Source organism: Marmota monax, unplaced genomic scaffold (assembly GCF_021218885.2).
Source record: "Marmota monax isolate L192 unplaced genomic scaffold, Marmota_monax_Labrador192_F-V1.1 WCK01_AAM20220418_F8-fsc00010, whole genome shotgun sequence".
Taxonomy (NCBI): Eukaryota; Metazoa; Chordata; class Mammalia; order Rodentia; family Sciuridae; genus Marmota; species Marmota monax.
In genome coordinates, this window is record NW_026692321.1 from 22,357,259 (window position 1) to 22,373,436 (window position 16,178).

Sequence of the window (16,178 nt, forward strand, 5' to 3'; positions counted from 1 at the left end):
AGCACTGTCCAATAGGATGATGGCTTGGATAAATAAAGAACAAGGAAGCAGCAGTAGATGCAAGCTCAATTCTTCTTGAATGGGTTCTTGATTGCTGCTGCAGTCTGAGGATATCGGATTCTAGCTTCTTCACTCTTCCAGAGCAGACTCTGCTGGTGATTCTCCAGGGAATTTCCAGAGGCCTTTGGTCTCAGACTAAGGTAGCACCCTTGATCCCTCTTGTTCTGAGGCTTCAGCCTCTTGGACTGTGCAGCTGCTGGTTCTTCCAGCTCTCTAGCTTGCAGACAGCCATTGTGGACTATCCAGCTTCTGATCAAGTAAGCCAACCTAATAAATCACATTCATAATTATATTTCCTGTGATTCTGTTCCTCTAGAGAACTCTGACTAATATAGACAACCTGTAGAATGGGAAAAAAGTTTTGCAAATGACATATACAATGAGGGACAAGTAAATAGGATATAAAAATAATCTTACAACTCAATAGCAAAAAGATTAATAACTCTATTTTTTAAATAGAGTTATTAAATTTAAGTTTACTCAAACTAAAGGGTTTGAGTACACATTCCCACCAAGAAGATACACAAGTGGCCAACCAGCACTGAATAAGCATTTACCAATAAGCATTTTCCATCAGGAAAATGCAAATCAAAACCACCATGAGATATCACTTCACATCCTCCAGGATGGTTATAATATAGAGATGAAAAATAACAAGTGTGGGGAGGATGTGGAAAAATTGGAACACTCATACCCTGCTGGTGGGAATGTAATATGGTGCGGCTACTTCGCAAAGCAGTTCCTCAAAATGTTATGCATGGAATTAGCACACAATCCCACAATTCCATTCCTGAGCATACAATCAAATGAATTGAACACATATGTCAACCCAAAACTTTATACCCAAACATTTATAACAGGATTATTAACAATAGTGAAAAAGTAGAAAAAACCTAAATGACCACCAACTGATAGGTGAATAAATATGGTAGAGTGACAATGAATTATTATTTGGTACTAAAGAGAAATAAAATATTAATACATGCTAGACCATGGATGGACCTGAAAACATAAAAACACCAATCACTAAGGATCACACATTTCATAATTTGGTTTATCTGAAATATCTAGAATAGAATATTTATAATCCTATAATCTATAATCCATAGATGCAGAAAGGAGATCAGTGGTTGCCTAGGATGAGAGACTGGGATGCAGCTGGGGAGTGACAGCTGAATGAGCACAGGGATTCTGTTCATGGTGACAAAATTTCTCCACAATCATATTGTGGTGATGGTTGCATGACTCTCTGACTATATTAAAAACCACTGAACTTTATAATTTGAGTGAACTGTATGGTGTATGAATTAGATCTTAATAAATCTCTTTTTAAAAAAGGAATAGGCAACAAAAAAGAAATGTGTATTGAGTGTCATGATTGAGGAGGAATAATTTGGGAGCCCAAATGAAGGATCTGAAGTTTGGTGACTAACCCAGGGCAGACAGTAAAGTCATAAACCAGGGAAAACATGGACAAGGGAAGGAAATTGTGGTATGCAGGTATGGCAGGAGCAGAAGCAGGAATAAGGTGTGGCTAGGTGGGTGGGCAGGCTTTTGGGGTCTGAGTTAATGACTCTCGGTTTGTCCTGTACAGTGATGGGAAGACATTGATGGGTTTAACCTGGGGCATGCAATGAATAAATTCTGGCTGCAGGAAATGGATGTGAGGGTTATGAATGGATTAGGAACCAATGCAAAAGTCAGGGAGAGGGAGGATGCCTAAGAAATTGAAATTGATGTGGTTTGAGGGGAAAGTGGGAGGTGAAGATGTGGAAATAATTAGTTCTTCTATGATGTTCAGGTGTAATGGGAGGAGAGAGAGACAGCTGTAGCTGGAAGGGGATATGAAATGGAAGAAATTTAAAAGATAGGCATGTTTGAATGGGAACTGGAAAACCCCAGAGAAAGAGACAGGTTTAGTATTCAGAAGACAGAGGAGAAAATTCGTTCAATCAGGCCCTTGCAAAGGTAGATGGTAATGAGATACAGAACACCCTCAGAGGGACATGCCCTCTAACACAACAGGAGGAAGGGAGGAAATGGTTACTGATGAAGGCGGATTTGTAGATTTCAAAAAAGAAATCCCTCATCTGCCTGCCTCCAATTCTGTAAGCAACATACGAGCCAAGAGTGAACAGGCAAGCTTTAAGTGTGATGAGCAGGAGTGTTAGGGTATGATGTCAGAAGCTGAGATTAATGAGGACACTGGGGAGCAGCTTAGGCTTGATGACAGGTGTTGGTGAAAGAGGCTCAAGTGCATGTTACCATCCACCTTACATTAGAGTCCCTTCTCATATTATCTTCAAAACAGGAGGGGCTAGAAAAATTAATTAAGAAGGAACCAGAACCCAGATGAAGAAAACACAGAGAATTCAGGCATTTCAAAAGTTCAGGCATTTAGGCCTGGGGACCAAACTAGCTTAAAGATATAATTGAACTGTGTCTTTGATATTAAAAACCCATGCAGACTGGAATAGGCACAAAAATGGGAAATGATCTCTTTTAAAAAGGAGGAATGGGGGAATTCAAGAAAATACAGTTGAGTCAAATCATGATCTCTGCCGTTTGTTAATTTGTGATCATTAGGAATCACCAAATGTTCATCAGGAAGTATTTATGCTAAAATATTATTTCTTTATCTATCTATCTTGTGATTCAAGGTACATTATTGGTAGATAAAATTAAGAGTTTTTTTAAAAAAATAACAGAATTTCAGAAGGCTGGAGAACTGTTCATTTTAAAGGGACATAGGCATGCACAAAATGGTCAGTGGGAGATCCCAGATGAGAGACAGCAGAGATAACTGCAGCGGAGAGGCTTTGGGTGAGACAACAGAGGTATCTCCATGCTTTGAGGCATGAAATGTAAGACATTTAGAAGACATCTAGTCCAGTCTTTTTTCTCTTCCATGACCCAGAACAAAAGCTAGAATGAGGGGTAGAAAGTTACAGGGAAGAAAACTGTTCCCTCTGACACCAGGAGATGACCAACAATGGAGAGAGCTTGAGTTTCTCAGTCTTGAAGGCTTCTAGGAGAGAGATTCTGCTGGGGCTTCTCCTACAGCAAGGTGTGGGTGTGGATTATGTAACTCTAGAGTCTGTTCCATGAAAACAAATGTAGAGAAAATGTGACGTGGGTGTTAATTCTCTGGCACACTCATGCTAGATATATAAACACTGATGCCTACAGATGTCTGCGATCTGTCCAAGCTCGTAGTCAAGCAGTGGTAGAGCTGAGGCTGGATCCGATTCTCCTCTCCCCAAGGTCTGCTGTTTCTATGGCTCCCCACCATTCCATCTCCACCATTTCTATTGCCTTTGTCTTTGTAACATCAACCAAGAATGTTAAATCCCTCACTTGTGACTTTTAGGCCACACGCTTACATGAATGTCCATTGGTCTAAATGGCCTGCGTGAAATTTTCAGCATTGGCCTTACAACTAGGGGTCCTGAGCCGCTGAGCCTCAGCTCATAAAGATAAGGTTTCTGTAATTGCTGGGGGGCTGTTCCCAGGGAATCTTATGTGTGGTTCCTGGAGGAAAAGGGGAGCTGTTTATAGCAGGAAGAAAGGATTCCAGAGTTATCATGTCGTACCTGGTCCACAGGGTCTTCTATGCTCCTTGTTTTAGGTGTACATGACCAGGCTCATCCACTGAGAAAAAAGCATCATCATTACCAATGATCATTTTTTTTTTATTGGTGCATTCTAATTGTATGTAACTGTGGGATTCATGATGACATATTCATACATGCACATAACATAATTTGATCAATCTCATTCCCTAGTACCTGCCCTTCTACACCCTGATCCACTTGCTCTATCTGTATTTATGACATGATAACTCTGGAATCTACTGATCTCCCCTTTATTATTATTTTAAATTAGTTTCTTATAATTTACACACACACACACACACACACGAGGCTTCACTGTGGTATATTTGCACATGAACATAGCATAACGGGAAGGTTACAATATCGAGCACTAGTGGATGCCCTCCCATCCTCCCTCCCTCTTGTTGCCCTCCTCCTCCAATGCATCACAACTAATTCTTTAAGCTTGTTTATTTAACATGGAGTGGAGAAAATGCCACTCTTCTCCCTTGAAAGATCTCAGTTCTGCCTCATCACTCCTTTCCAGCTAACTCCAAGTCAAGCAGGAGGTCTCAGGCCCCTGTCACAAGATATCTTCTGTTCCCCCTTGAATAGCCAGGCAGTGAGAAGTATATCTGAGGTCGACCAGCTGGCCGGTTGGGAGGCTCTAAAATTCAGTGGGAGCAAATTTAATGTACGGTGAGCTCAGCGGGTTGTTCTTTAGTTCCCTCTTGGATTTATGACTCCCACATAATCCTCTGCTTTATTAAGCTATTGGAAAAAAATAAAATCTGTCTGCCAAGATCCTAAAGCAACCTGGCAGCCTGCAATATATAAAGACAGTAATTGGAGGCAGGGGGGCTGGCAGCTTGGCTGGACTCTGAGGGACTGTTCAATACTCTCAGGAGAAGAATGCCCCCAGGGAAGGGGATCAGGAGAGGCAGCCTGGGACTATGCCTGGACCTGGGAGGGGAACGGACCTCACCTCCATTTCTGTCAGGTAGAGTCCTTTTCCATCCTTGGAGAGGTTGCGGAATGTCTCTAGGATAAAGAAGGAAAGGTTTTGACCGACTTAAGAGGAAGGAATCAGGGCGGGCCAGGGCCCATGTGAAGATAAAACCAAATGAGGTTCCGGGAAGGCAGCCTCACTTCCACTGTGCCTGTGTCCTCTCTCTTCTCTTTTGGGTCAGCTCTATGCTGCCAGGAGCTCAGGGCACCTCCTCAGGATGGCTCTGTGTCTCTCTGGCCTCTCCCCTGCCCAGACTCTGCGCACCCTGCATCCTTCCCCATTCAGTTGTGTGAGGGCTTGACTTTCTTTCGGGGCATGGTTTGGGAAAGTCTTGGAGACTTCTTGGTCCATGTGAGAACTCCCTGGTGGCAAGATTTAAGCTTCAGGCTTCTCTTTTTCCCTCCCCCAGGTTTCTATTCTCTCAGGCCTTATAAGTTGGCCCACCCAGAGCCATAGCAGGATGGTGCCAAGAGGTGGAGGTCTTTCTAGCCCCATTCTACCTCACCCTCAAGAGCTCCATTCTGAGCCACACACACTGTGGATGAGGGTCTCACCTAACATTTCATTTAAAACAAAGGTGATGCCTCTAAAAAGCATCGCACCCTCTGGCCTGCAGGGTGGGATTTCTAAAGCTTCAGGGGAGAAACCTTGCCCCCACCTATTTGCTTATGTGTGACATTTCTCCAGCAGAGACCAACACCCTTCATGGCATGACTGAAGCAAGGTCTTAGTTGTAAGTACGAGCTGGAGAGGGGATTTAAGTGAACTGTTTCTGAGAGAGGAGCTGATAGGAGGAGACCCGGGGTAGAGGAATGTTAGGGAAGGAAGGGTGTGGGAGGGAGACGGGGCATGGCTGACCATATTATCTGTGGCCTCATTTAGCACTGTCCTCTTGGAGCAAGGGTGCCTGAGGCAGGAAGCCATCCCACTGACTCCTCAAATCTGGGGCAGCCATGACTTCCTGGTCCTCTCCTGTGTTTTTGGTCACTGCAAAGTATTCAGAATGTGCCCATGAGATACTTACTTGCCATGGCTTCCAGTCGCATCAGGAAGCAGACTAAACTAGGGAAAGTGACCCGGCCCATGCTGTCACTGTACCGAAGGGTCATGAGGTCCAGCAGCTCGCTGCTTACGAAGATCCCTGTAAGGAAGACTGGGGTGGCAGGGCGAGCTGGTGAGCAGGGAGGGGCGGGTGGCCTTCTGCAAGGCCTGAGAAGCCTATTCAGAGGGCCTGGGGGACTCATGCCATCTTCCCTACTCAGCCTGGCTTGGCAGCCGGTCCACCTTGCCCAGAGTCTGTCTCTCAGATGCTTCTGTCTTCTCTGGCTGGGTCTCAATGACAGTTCTGGAGCTTGGCCAGAGACTACTCAGGAGCCTCAAAACACTGACTGTTCTAGAGATACATGGGCCTTTGAAATGGTCAGATAATCCCCATACAGCAAGGGAGGTGCCAGGACAGCTGGGGCCGGCTTCCAGCCCTGTTTATGCCAGGCCTCTCTCTGCTGGTGACTTTATAAAATAAGCGTCACCCTGATCCTGCAACTGTTAGTGCATGGATGGTGCTAGTGTGGGCAGGTGTGGTCTCCCTGGAAGAGGGAGATTCAGCTCTAAGTTGATCATCCAAGAAAAAGGCTGGTCCTCACAGGAGAGACCAAACTGAGAAGGTAGCCTAGCTGGGCAGGAGGTCAGCACCCTGCCCTCTTTGGCCGTGCTGTCTTTCATGTCTAGTTATTAGCTCTAGGGAGGTACCAGCCCAATAGGGGACATGCGCAGACTGGTCAACAGTTGGGCCTGCAACCTTTGATAACAAGTGGAACCTTGCAAGCCTTTCATCAAGGGACCACCCTGGTGGCCTGTAGACCCCATGCAGCCAGAGATACATTTGGCGAGTGTAGAGTTAATAAAATGGGAATGGGGATGCTTTCAGTTAGGGTAATCCCTCTCCAGTCTGGCCTCTTCTCAAATCACCCATTTTCTTAGGGTTGACTCCAAGTGGCCCCAGAGGCTTTTCAGTTGAACTTGAACTCTTTCCATTTTGTGTCCCTTTTATTATACTGGCGTCATTAGTGAAGACTCCTTTGTGGTTTCATTTTTACTTGGCTCTTCAAGTGATTCTCAAGTTGTGGTCCCAGACCAGGGCAGGAGCACCCACCCTGGGAGCTTGTTAGAAATGCCCCTCTCTAGCTCCAAACTGGAACCCTGATGCAGAAACTAGAGGGAGGCTCAGCCTTCAGAGCTTTAGCTAGACCCGCAGGAGACTCTGAGGAGCTCATCTGCAGCATCACAGCTGCTGTTGTGAAGAATTAAGCTGGGGATCAAGTAGGAAGTGGGATCCTGTTTTTTTTTACCCCTACTCCAGACCAGGAGGCAGAGTCTCCTTCCAGAGTTAACCTGGGGACACATGACTTCATCGTTTATTAAGAAAGGTAGCCATTCCCTTACATAACCTTTGTGTGACCGTTACCTCACAGGTACAATGGGGGTAATGAATCCTGCCCTTCCCAGTTCACAGAGAGCCAGGACAATCATATGAGATGACGTGAATAAGGACTCCTGGTGAACTATGAAGCACTGAAGCACCCTAAGGTATTGTTATCAGTATCCCAGGACTGAAAGCTTTTGCCTACTTGAAACTGACAGGTGCCATTTGATTTAATTTAGCGCTAAGCCCTTTGTGGAGAGAGAGAGACGAGAGATCATCTGCCTGTCCGTGGGTATTTAACCTTGATTGCCCAGACACTGAGCTGGAAGCGTTTGGAAGGAGAGCTCCATTCCTGGTACAAAATCAGTCATGTGGGGCTATTTTCTCACAATTAGAGCTGTGTCGGGAAGAAAAGGCAACTGGGAGATTGCTGGGCAAGGAGAGCTCAGGTGGGGATGATGTCTGAGTCCGGAGCCCAGGTCGCCCATCAGTGGCAGTGTATGCCAGGAAGACAGGGGACCTGTGGCTCTCTTCTCTCCCACCTGCCCAGCCTCACTGCACCAGCATGTACACAGCAATTGGAGCGTGGGCATTGCGTACTCTGGCCCCCAACCATCACTGCTCAAAGGGCCCCTGCATTACCTGTATTCTCTATGGCCTTCCCCAAGTTTGAGCTCAGGAGGACTCCAGAATTCATCCGAATGTTCTGAAAGACATGCTGATGTGGGAAAAGAAGGAAGAAGTCTGAGTTAGAACTGGAGGGTGTGACCTGAGGGCTGGGATGTTTCAAAAAATCTGTTTCCATCCCTTGAGGTTGTGGCACTACAGCGTGGGTGCAGCTAGCGCAGAGGCAGGCAGAGCAGTAGGCAGAGGACTGGGGCAGGCAAGAGTGGCCACATCCGATCTAGTCCACCAGCCTGGCTGCTGCTGGGACCGGTGGGTTCCCCTCTCCCAACCTCTCCTCCTCTCTTCTTCCCACCCCTTGTTGGGGCCCTGACATGTGGGGCAGCTTGCCGCCTTGCAGGGAAGCATAGGGATCTCTAAGGAGTTTGCACAGGGTAGTGGTTAAAAGAGCACAGACTTGACAAACTGCCCAGGGTTTAAGTCCCAGCCGAACTAGTCACCACCAGATATGTAACCAATACTTAGACAAGTGATTTGATCTTTCTAGGCCTCAGTTTCCTCGTCTGTAGCATAAGATTAATTACAATACCTACCTCATAGTTTGGTTGCCAGGTATAAATGGGCAGATACTCTTCTTTGGAGGGGAGACGGTAGATACTCTAAAAGTGCTAAGGAGCATGCCTTAGGCATTAATGAGTTCTCTATAGAAAATACCGAAGGCAGGTTAAACCCTCCTCTGGGTCCCAGCACAGTTGCAGGAAGTAGTACCTTGAATGTGCCACTGTGGCACACTCTTCTCTCATTTACCCAGAACTTTTCCTCCTCTGCCTAATCCTCTCTGTAATCCTGGTTGTCATTGTTCTTCCCAGATGAGGAAACTGACGCTCGGGCAGGTAAAGACCTGGCCTTGCCTGAAGTGTGCGGTTTGTATAGAACTGAATGCACAACTCCCAATTTTAGTCTAAACACAGCTGCCCCACAGGTCCTTTTTCAAGGCAAAATAATCCCCCACATGTGTGAGGGCATCTGTGGGAAACGAGGATTGTGCAAGGGCAGCCTGAGAGCTTTTTCTTGGCCTTATTTGGCTTTGGCCTGTGTCAGACAGTCTCAAGTGCTCAACTGGGTATTCTCTTGCTGCTTCACTAATCGACTATTTTGGTCACTAATTCAGCATTTTTGAACACCACTGTTCAAAAATGCACTGTAGAAAGAGGACAATAGGGACCCCCTCCCTGGAGAACCCTGTAGTGTAAAGGGGAGGGGTGGCCATGGCAACCACTGTGGTCCCTGTGAGAAACCAGATGACCCCAAGTGAGGGGTTGGGCTATGCATCCTGGCCAGTCACTTGGGAGAACCGTATTCAGACTTTAAACATGTTGCTGAGACTTTAGTAACCTTGCCACACATTTAATATATTGGTGGTTTTCATCATCTCAAAGCAGATCACTTATTAGTGTGGGTATTCATACACATAGGAAAACTTTTTGAAAAATACTCACTAGGTTTTACTAGTTTCTCTGGTTGGCAAGATCATGTTTTCTTTTTAAAATTTATTTCTGTTCATCTGCATTTTCTAGTATGAACAAGTGTTACTTTTATAATGAGGAAAGATTCTTTTAAAGTACAAAATCATAATACAGCAGCGTGGCTTGCCCAGACAGATGTGGGCTCACATGCTAGGGGCTAGAGCCGGGAGCTAACCGGCTCTGGGGCTGGCAAGGAAGGCTCAGTGTGGAAGATGTGTCCGAGGCTGGACTCTTGAGTGGGGTTGGCAATGGCTATGCCCAGCATGCATGTAAGAGGGGAGGACCTCAAAGGTATAAGGCCATGGCATTTATTGGGACTAAGTCTTATAGTTGGGGCCTAAAGAAGATTGGGATGGGTCAAATGGGCTTCTCTTGGGCCTCAAAGTTAGGGTGCAAAATGAAAGGGTCTTGTGTACCACTCTGATGAGTTTAGACTTTGTCCTGGGGGCACTGGGGAGGCCACCTGAGGCCATGGACAAACCATATCTGTGTTTTTGGCAGATCCTCTGGCAGAGGCTTCAGAGGAGAACGAGACGGACTCCCTTAGGGGATGCCATAATTAATCTGGGGAGAAATGAGGAGGACATGCCGGTTGGTGACTCCTGCTGTGGTCCCTGGTGACCTCTTTCCCCTCCAACCTCCTAGAGCATTTCTCATCCTGCCACTCCATCACTGCCTAGTGCCTTGGCCTTCCGGTGCAGGAACATCTCCCGGAACAAAATGTGAGCTCTCTTTGGTGGCTGGTGTCAGGTTTCCTCTCCTTTCATGCCCCTCGACCCTGGGACAGGGTTGGGCACCCAGTAAATATTTGCTAAACTTGATGAAATAAGAGTGGTAATTGCAGAGAACAAGCCATACCTGGCAGTGGACAAGGCGCCTCCACAGCCTCCCAAACTCTTCTTGGTCAAGACGCCCGTCCACTTTCAGCTGGATGAGAAGTTAAGAGTTAACTAGTCCAGGTGCCAGGAATGGGGGAGGGGGTGCTGGTCCTGCCAATGAAGCCAGAGTCGCCCCACCCATCACCTAGGAACTCAGTGGCTCTGGTGTCACCTAATGTGGCTCCATTCCAGCTGGCTCCCTCTGTGTCTGAAGGTAACCTGGCTTGGGCTTGTTTTACAAAGGAAAATGGACTATTGGAAAGAGAAGGGAGCCCTATGAGAGAGAGGCTGGTATCACTTGTACCTAGGGGAAGAGAGTGAGTCCAGACATGGCCTTCACCAGATGAGGGGTGGGTTTCCTGGCAGGGGAGGGTGGGGAGGAGCATGAAGGGGTCCTGCAGCAGTGCTAGGTGAGTGTGCCAGCCCTGTGCACTTGTGTCTGGAGGGAACACTTTCCCTGTACTGACATGAGCCCTGGCCACTCCATGTAAGGGGCTCATTGATGACCAATGAAGGGAAAGAACTGACCCCTGAGAACTGGAAGGGAGCCATGGGGGAGGAAGAGGACAGCCAGAAAAGACCTGTCTGCTTTGCTGGGGTCCTTCAATCCTGACCTCCCTTGGGGTATCTGCCCTGGCCTGGGGCTGCAAGGGCATTGGATTCCTCTGTGCCCTGAATGATGGTGACCACAGCCAGCAGAGACAGGTCTGATTTATGAGTTCATCAAGAAGCCCTCTTGTTCTACAGTGTCCGACTCCGCATTCCCAATCGAGCCTTGTTAACAGTGTGGGCGCCGGGCGATCTGTCTCTGAGACAGCGCAGGGCTGGAGAGGAGCTGCCAGTCAGCAGCCAGGACGGCACAGGTGTGCAGCCTCCCCTGCCTGCAGGGAAAGGAGATGGGAGGGGAGAAAACTGTGGGTGGAGTGTAGAAGTCAGGATGATAGCCAGGACTGGAGTGTGACCCTGGGTCCTGCCACTTGTAGCCATGGAACTAGGTGAGCCATCAAACTACCTCCACCTAATGTCCACATCTGCAAGCAACAGGTGCAGCTGCTGTGTAGACCAAGGAGGTTTCTACACATTTTGGTGGCTATCTTTTATTGAATTGGAGGCTTGTTGAGTAAAGGAACATTCTTGAAGAGGGGAAGGGAAAGTAGCTCCCATCAGTATTCTAAGGAGGGGAGCAGGATGAAGTTAGAACATAGAGTTTGAAGGCTAAACTCCTACTTCATATCCAGGCACAAGTCTGGCTAGCTCTGTGATCTGGGGAAATTACTTGACTCCCTTGAACCCCTATTTCTCCTATTACACAATGGGCTAATACCTCTTGTATCCCAGGGGTTGTTACAAGAATTATAAGGAAAAAAAATATATATATATATACACACACATATATATTCACCTATAACAAGTCTCAGCATATAGTAGGTGTTTGATCAACAGTAACTTTTCCATTGTTACGTGGTTGATCAGAAGAGTCAGTGAGCTGGTGGAAAATCCACAGGACCCAGGCCCTGTGCTGAGCCCTAAGAGACTCCCAGGGAAACCCACAGAAGATGGACTCCTAGGTCTGGGAGATGGGATGACTGCAAAGGATACATCCATCAGAGCCACAATGCTGCGACACTCGTCCAGGGAGAAAGTGTCCCCTAGAGATCCAGAAGAGAGAAAACAGGAAAGACAGATGTGGCAGCAGGAGGTGTGTCAGGCTGAGGCTGGGACCAGCAGGCCCCGGGGCTGACCATACCTGTCAGAAGCTCCTGGTTGAGAAGGTTCTGAAGCTGGGTGGCATCTATGTCCAGCCCCTGATTCGAACAAAGGAAGGACACGGGCATCAGACCATTGCCAGGACTTGAGGGGAGCACCAGCCCTACCCTGTAAAAGCTCTCCAGTTTCTAAACCTTTTCTTCCCACGACATGCCTGCCTTACCTGAAGCATGTTGTTCTGGGGATTTTAACTGGGCCGTGCTCTGGGCCATGGCCATAACCCTCCCTGAGCAATGTCTGGTCCCCACCAGGCTCCCTTGCATCCCTCCGTCCTTGTTATTGGGCTGAAGGCTGCACTGGCCTTCTCCCCAGCATGCCTGGCACTGGGGAACTTTGGGGGGATGAGGATTGTTGTGGGGCTCAGTACAGCCTTTAGGTGCATTCTCCACCTGCTTCCAAAAAGAGACTACGAGGAAATGAGACAACTGTGTGTGCACACACGCACGTGTGTGATGGTAGGAGTTAAAAATACCAGGAATCTAGGCTCAGAGAAGGTGCTACAGTCAAGCCCATTACTTAGCATTAGTCTTCCCAGGCACTGCGGCCAGAGGGAGAGGTGGTTTTCCCTTGGATTAAAAGCAGGAAGCAATGGAGGCCAAGGGGGAGAGGAACGTGCTTGGGCCTGAACTCGGAAGGCTTAATGACCTTAGGCTTCTCAGGGGGAAGTGTACAGTGTGATGGGTGGTGCCTTTGATGACCAGATTATAGAGATGTGGGAGTGTGCTGCTTTGGGGACACTTTTACTTGGAGAGCTGGTACAGGAGTTTGGTTTTTCAACAGGTGACTTGGCAGAGGGACAGGGGTTCAAGAGGAAGAGGGTGCCTTCTGGGCTCTTCTGAGAACCAGCACCTCATAAGAAAAACAGACACGCTGTCCCTTCCATTTCCCAGGGGTGGCCTCACCAACCAGCACTAAAAGCAAAAGCAACCCCACAGCCTGTGTTTCCGTGGACCTTCAGCTAGAAATACGAGCCTTCAGGATGCCCCTTGAGAACACATCCTGCCAGGGTCTCAAGTTGGTCCTTGGGTCATCCATCTAGCACCTCCCAGTTTGGGTAGGACAGGAAAGTTCCTATAACAGAACCTGATGCCTCCCTTTAGCCAGTGACATGGTAATGAGGAACTTGATTTACACAGGACCACCCACTAGACTATAAGCAACATGGAGCACGGGACATGTCTGCTTCTTTCTCCATATTCCTCACCTAGCACAGACTCTGATCTGAACTTCACACTCCATAACCAAACAAAAGCGTTTGTGGAGACAGTAGGGATGGAGATGATGGCTGCTGAAACAAATTCCCAAAGAAGCCCATGTTTGCCACCACCACAACAGGATTTACCCACGGGCTGACATTTTGGTGTTCCCAAAGTTCAGTGTGGGACTTAAAATGCCCCAGGTGCTTGGGAAATACTTGCTAATTGACTAAAGAATAGATGGTGGATGGATCTAGCCCAACCCAGAGTCAGAGGACACCCTCCCTTCCCCACAGGCAGGCTCTGGTGATGTTATAACCACCACTACCAGGGCTAATGAAAGCAACCAGTGGTAGGGATGGTAACAAGTCACTGTATTAGTTTAAAGCTGGTGAAACCAATATAAGAGACAAGGAGAGAGGACACAGTGGAGGAATGTTTTGCTTTAAAATTTCTTTGGAGGACAGAGCGTCTGAAGGTAGTTCGGAGGTATTTTGCAGTTAGGCCCTGCTCATGGATGCCAAGCTGAGGGTCACCTTAGCACAATGCAGTGTCTGTGTCTTATTCTGATTTCCACCAAGGCCCAATATGAGATGGTAATCATTCTCCATGGGGAGGAATTTGGATGTTGTTTGGAATCTGTACCATCTTATCATATGACAAAACCTATTTTTATTTTAGAGGTACAGGCATAGACTATGCGTTAGAATTTTCCACCCTCCCAAGGAAGTTAGGTCTCAGGCATTCTAATCAGGCCCTGGTGACCACCACACACAGCTAAACTTGGCTTGGGCATCTGCTCTAGGGAAGCTAATCTGTCTTTATTCAATATGACAGAAATGATTGAGCACCTACTCTGGGCCAAGGACAGTGATCAACATTGGGGACAAGGAATGCATATGATGTTATCCCTGCCTTTAGGAGCTCACATTCTGGGGACCACAATCATCTTGGCTGGACTTGTCATGCATCAAGTGAAGGCCTATGGAATCAAGCTGGGGGTGGCCCTGAATCCTGGGTTAATTCTGATTTCAGGGAGACCGACAGTCAGCTGCTATTTGGAACATGTACCCCTCATTTCAGCCATGTTCTTGATTTCTCATTTTCTCCCTCTGGGCCCAGCCTGCCTCCAGGATGCCACCAGCCCATTAGTCTTCTGAATGTAGAGGAGGGCTCAGCAACCTTCCTGTCCTTGGTCTCTGCCTGGCCCAAGCCCGTGTGGTATGCATAATCATTTGAATCACTTTCTGCTTCCCACACAAACACAATTATTAATGGTATACAGCCCATCATGCAGAGCCCTTGGCAGCTCTTTTTTCCTGATAAGTCAAGGAGTTCTTTATAACAGTTTATTAAACTATTAGGAAAATCCTGTGTGCACATAGGTGACTTGGCAGGAAGAGTGCTGTTGGTGCTTTCTGAAGCTGGCCAGCTCCTGGTAGGACCCATGCCAGATCAGGGGAGGTGGTGTCCGAATCAGAGAAGGGATGATTTCAGAGGGTGCTGCCAATGGCTTGTTTAAAGATGCAAGAAGCAATATATCCCATACGCATACCCTATACTTATTCCCTTCTTTTCTAAGCTCCACATTGTATCCCAATGTCACCCACCCAGATGGTGCCACCAATTCTCTCCAGAGCTTGGCGGCCAGATCAGTTCTGGAGATGGTCCAGAAACAAAGAGGATAAAATGATCCATCAAGTCACTTTTCCTCTCTGCCTCCCAGGAAGGGCCTGGAGCGGCCCCCCTCCCTCAAGTCCCTCCATCACCTGCCTACACAGGTCCCCTGTACTGTACCTTCTGAGCATATCTGTAGAAAATGCTTTGTTGGGAGCCATTTTCTGGAAGACTTCCCTGGATCAAAGGGAAAATAGCCAGCATTAAACTTCTGGGGAGGAGGCCGCCAGTCTTATACAGTGAGGGAACAACTCCCACCAAGATCTGAGACTGAGGCTTTGTCTGGCAGTTGGGGAAAAAACTTTTAGGGGAATTGGAAAACCAAAGCTTGTGGAAGGAAAAGGTTGGATCCAAACTGGCCTCGGAGGCCACCCTGACTCCCACCTCTTTGAGCCACCTTTGGCCCATTATGGTACCTTTCTTTTACCAATTAGTGGTGGGGCAAGGAGAGAGACAGAAGCCCTAGGGACAGGGAGTGGCCAAGGAAGCTTGCCAGCCAGACCTTCCTACACACCTACCTTCAATTCTCTGAGGTCGAAATTGTTGCTCGAGATCCTGAAAAACCAGGAGAACAGTGTGACAAGGATGACCAGGCCATTATTCATAGGAGGCTGACACTTCTGACAAGGAAGAGTGGAAAGACCTCAGCACCATGGGATGTGAAGTGGGAAGTCGTGGAGGTCAGCAAACAGAGGAGCACGAGGGTTATGTGCCCAGCCTGTCGGATGAACACAGTCTGATCTTCTAACCATTTCATCTCTCACAACCAGATGGGGGTGTACGGCAAGCCCCGTTGCCAGGGTGGGGATGGGCTTTGTTTTAAGTTCCATCTTGAATTGTTAGTAATGGGCCTTGGGCCAGGGGGATGAAGTACCCAGTGGGGTGAGTACTTGTTGACACAAATGACTTGATATTCAAGACCTTCCAGGACCAGAATGTGTCACTCAGGCCCACCTTTCACAGTCCCCCTCTCTACCCCCCCATTCTGGATACATTTGAGACAAGTTGACACACATGCCACCAACCACCTTCCCGCACCCTTGACCAGCGTCATTCGTTATTTAGCAAACCTGTGCTCATCCATTTCCCTGCCTTTGCCTAGTCTTTCTTCTTTGGTCTTTGTGGCCTTACCTTTTATGCCATTAATTTTTTTTTCTGTTTTCCCCTAGGACCCACTCAAGTGCTGCCATTTTTCAAAGAAGCCTCTTCCCGTCCCTCGGGCCAGCAATGAGCCCTTCACTCTGTCCTCTCACGCAGCTTTACTTCCAGCAATGGCCCATCACTTGGGGTCTAGTTATTGATCCCCAGTCTCTCTTCCCCCTTTATGGTGATCTTCTCGGGAGCAGGGCCAGTATTGTGTCTCCACTGACTGTCCATGTTATATTCAATGCACAGAGCACTGCACACAATGATGTGATGCATTTTT

At 47.7% G+C, this 16,178-nt stretch overlaps 1 protein-coding gene across 1 annotated transcript in view; it reads right to left on the reverse strand.

The window, feature by feature from the left end:
- Positions 1-4,459: 4,459 nt before the first annotated feature.
- The window catches only part of Capn13 (calpain 13), a 64,743-nt gene continuing 53,024 nt past the window's right edge, over positions 4,460-16,178 (reverse strand). Inside the window, exons 14-22 of the mRNA XM_046441706.2 lie at positions 15,271-15,307; positions 14,873-14,929; positions 11,860-11,917; positions 11,712-11,761; positions 10,093-10,161; positions 7,727-7,802; positions 5,687-5,815; positions 4,639-4,694; positions 4,460-4,477 (exon numbers count right to left, since the gene is read on the reverse strand). Coding sequence (XP_046297662.1) covers positions 4,460-4,477; positions 4,639-4,694; positions 5,687-5,815; positions 7,727-7,802; positions 10,093-10,161; positions 11,712-11,761; positions 11,860-11,917; positions 14,873-14,929; positions 15,271-15,307 — 550 coding nt within the window. The remainder of the gene's footprint in view (positions 4,478-4,638; positions 4,695-5,686; positions 5,816-7,726; positions 7,803-10,092; positions 10,162-11,711; positions 11,762-11,859; positions 11,918-14,872; positions 14,930-15,270; positions 15,308-16,178) is intronic.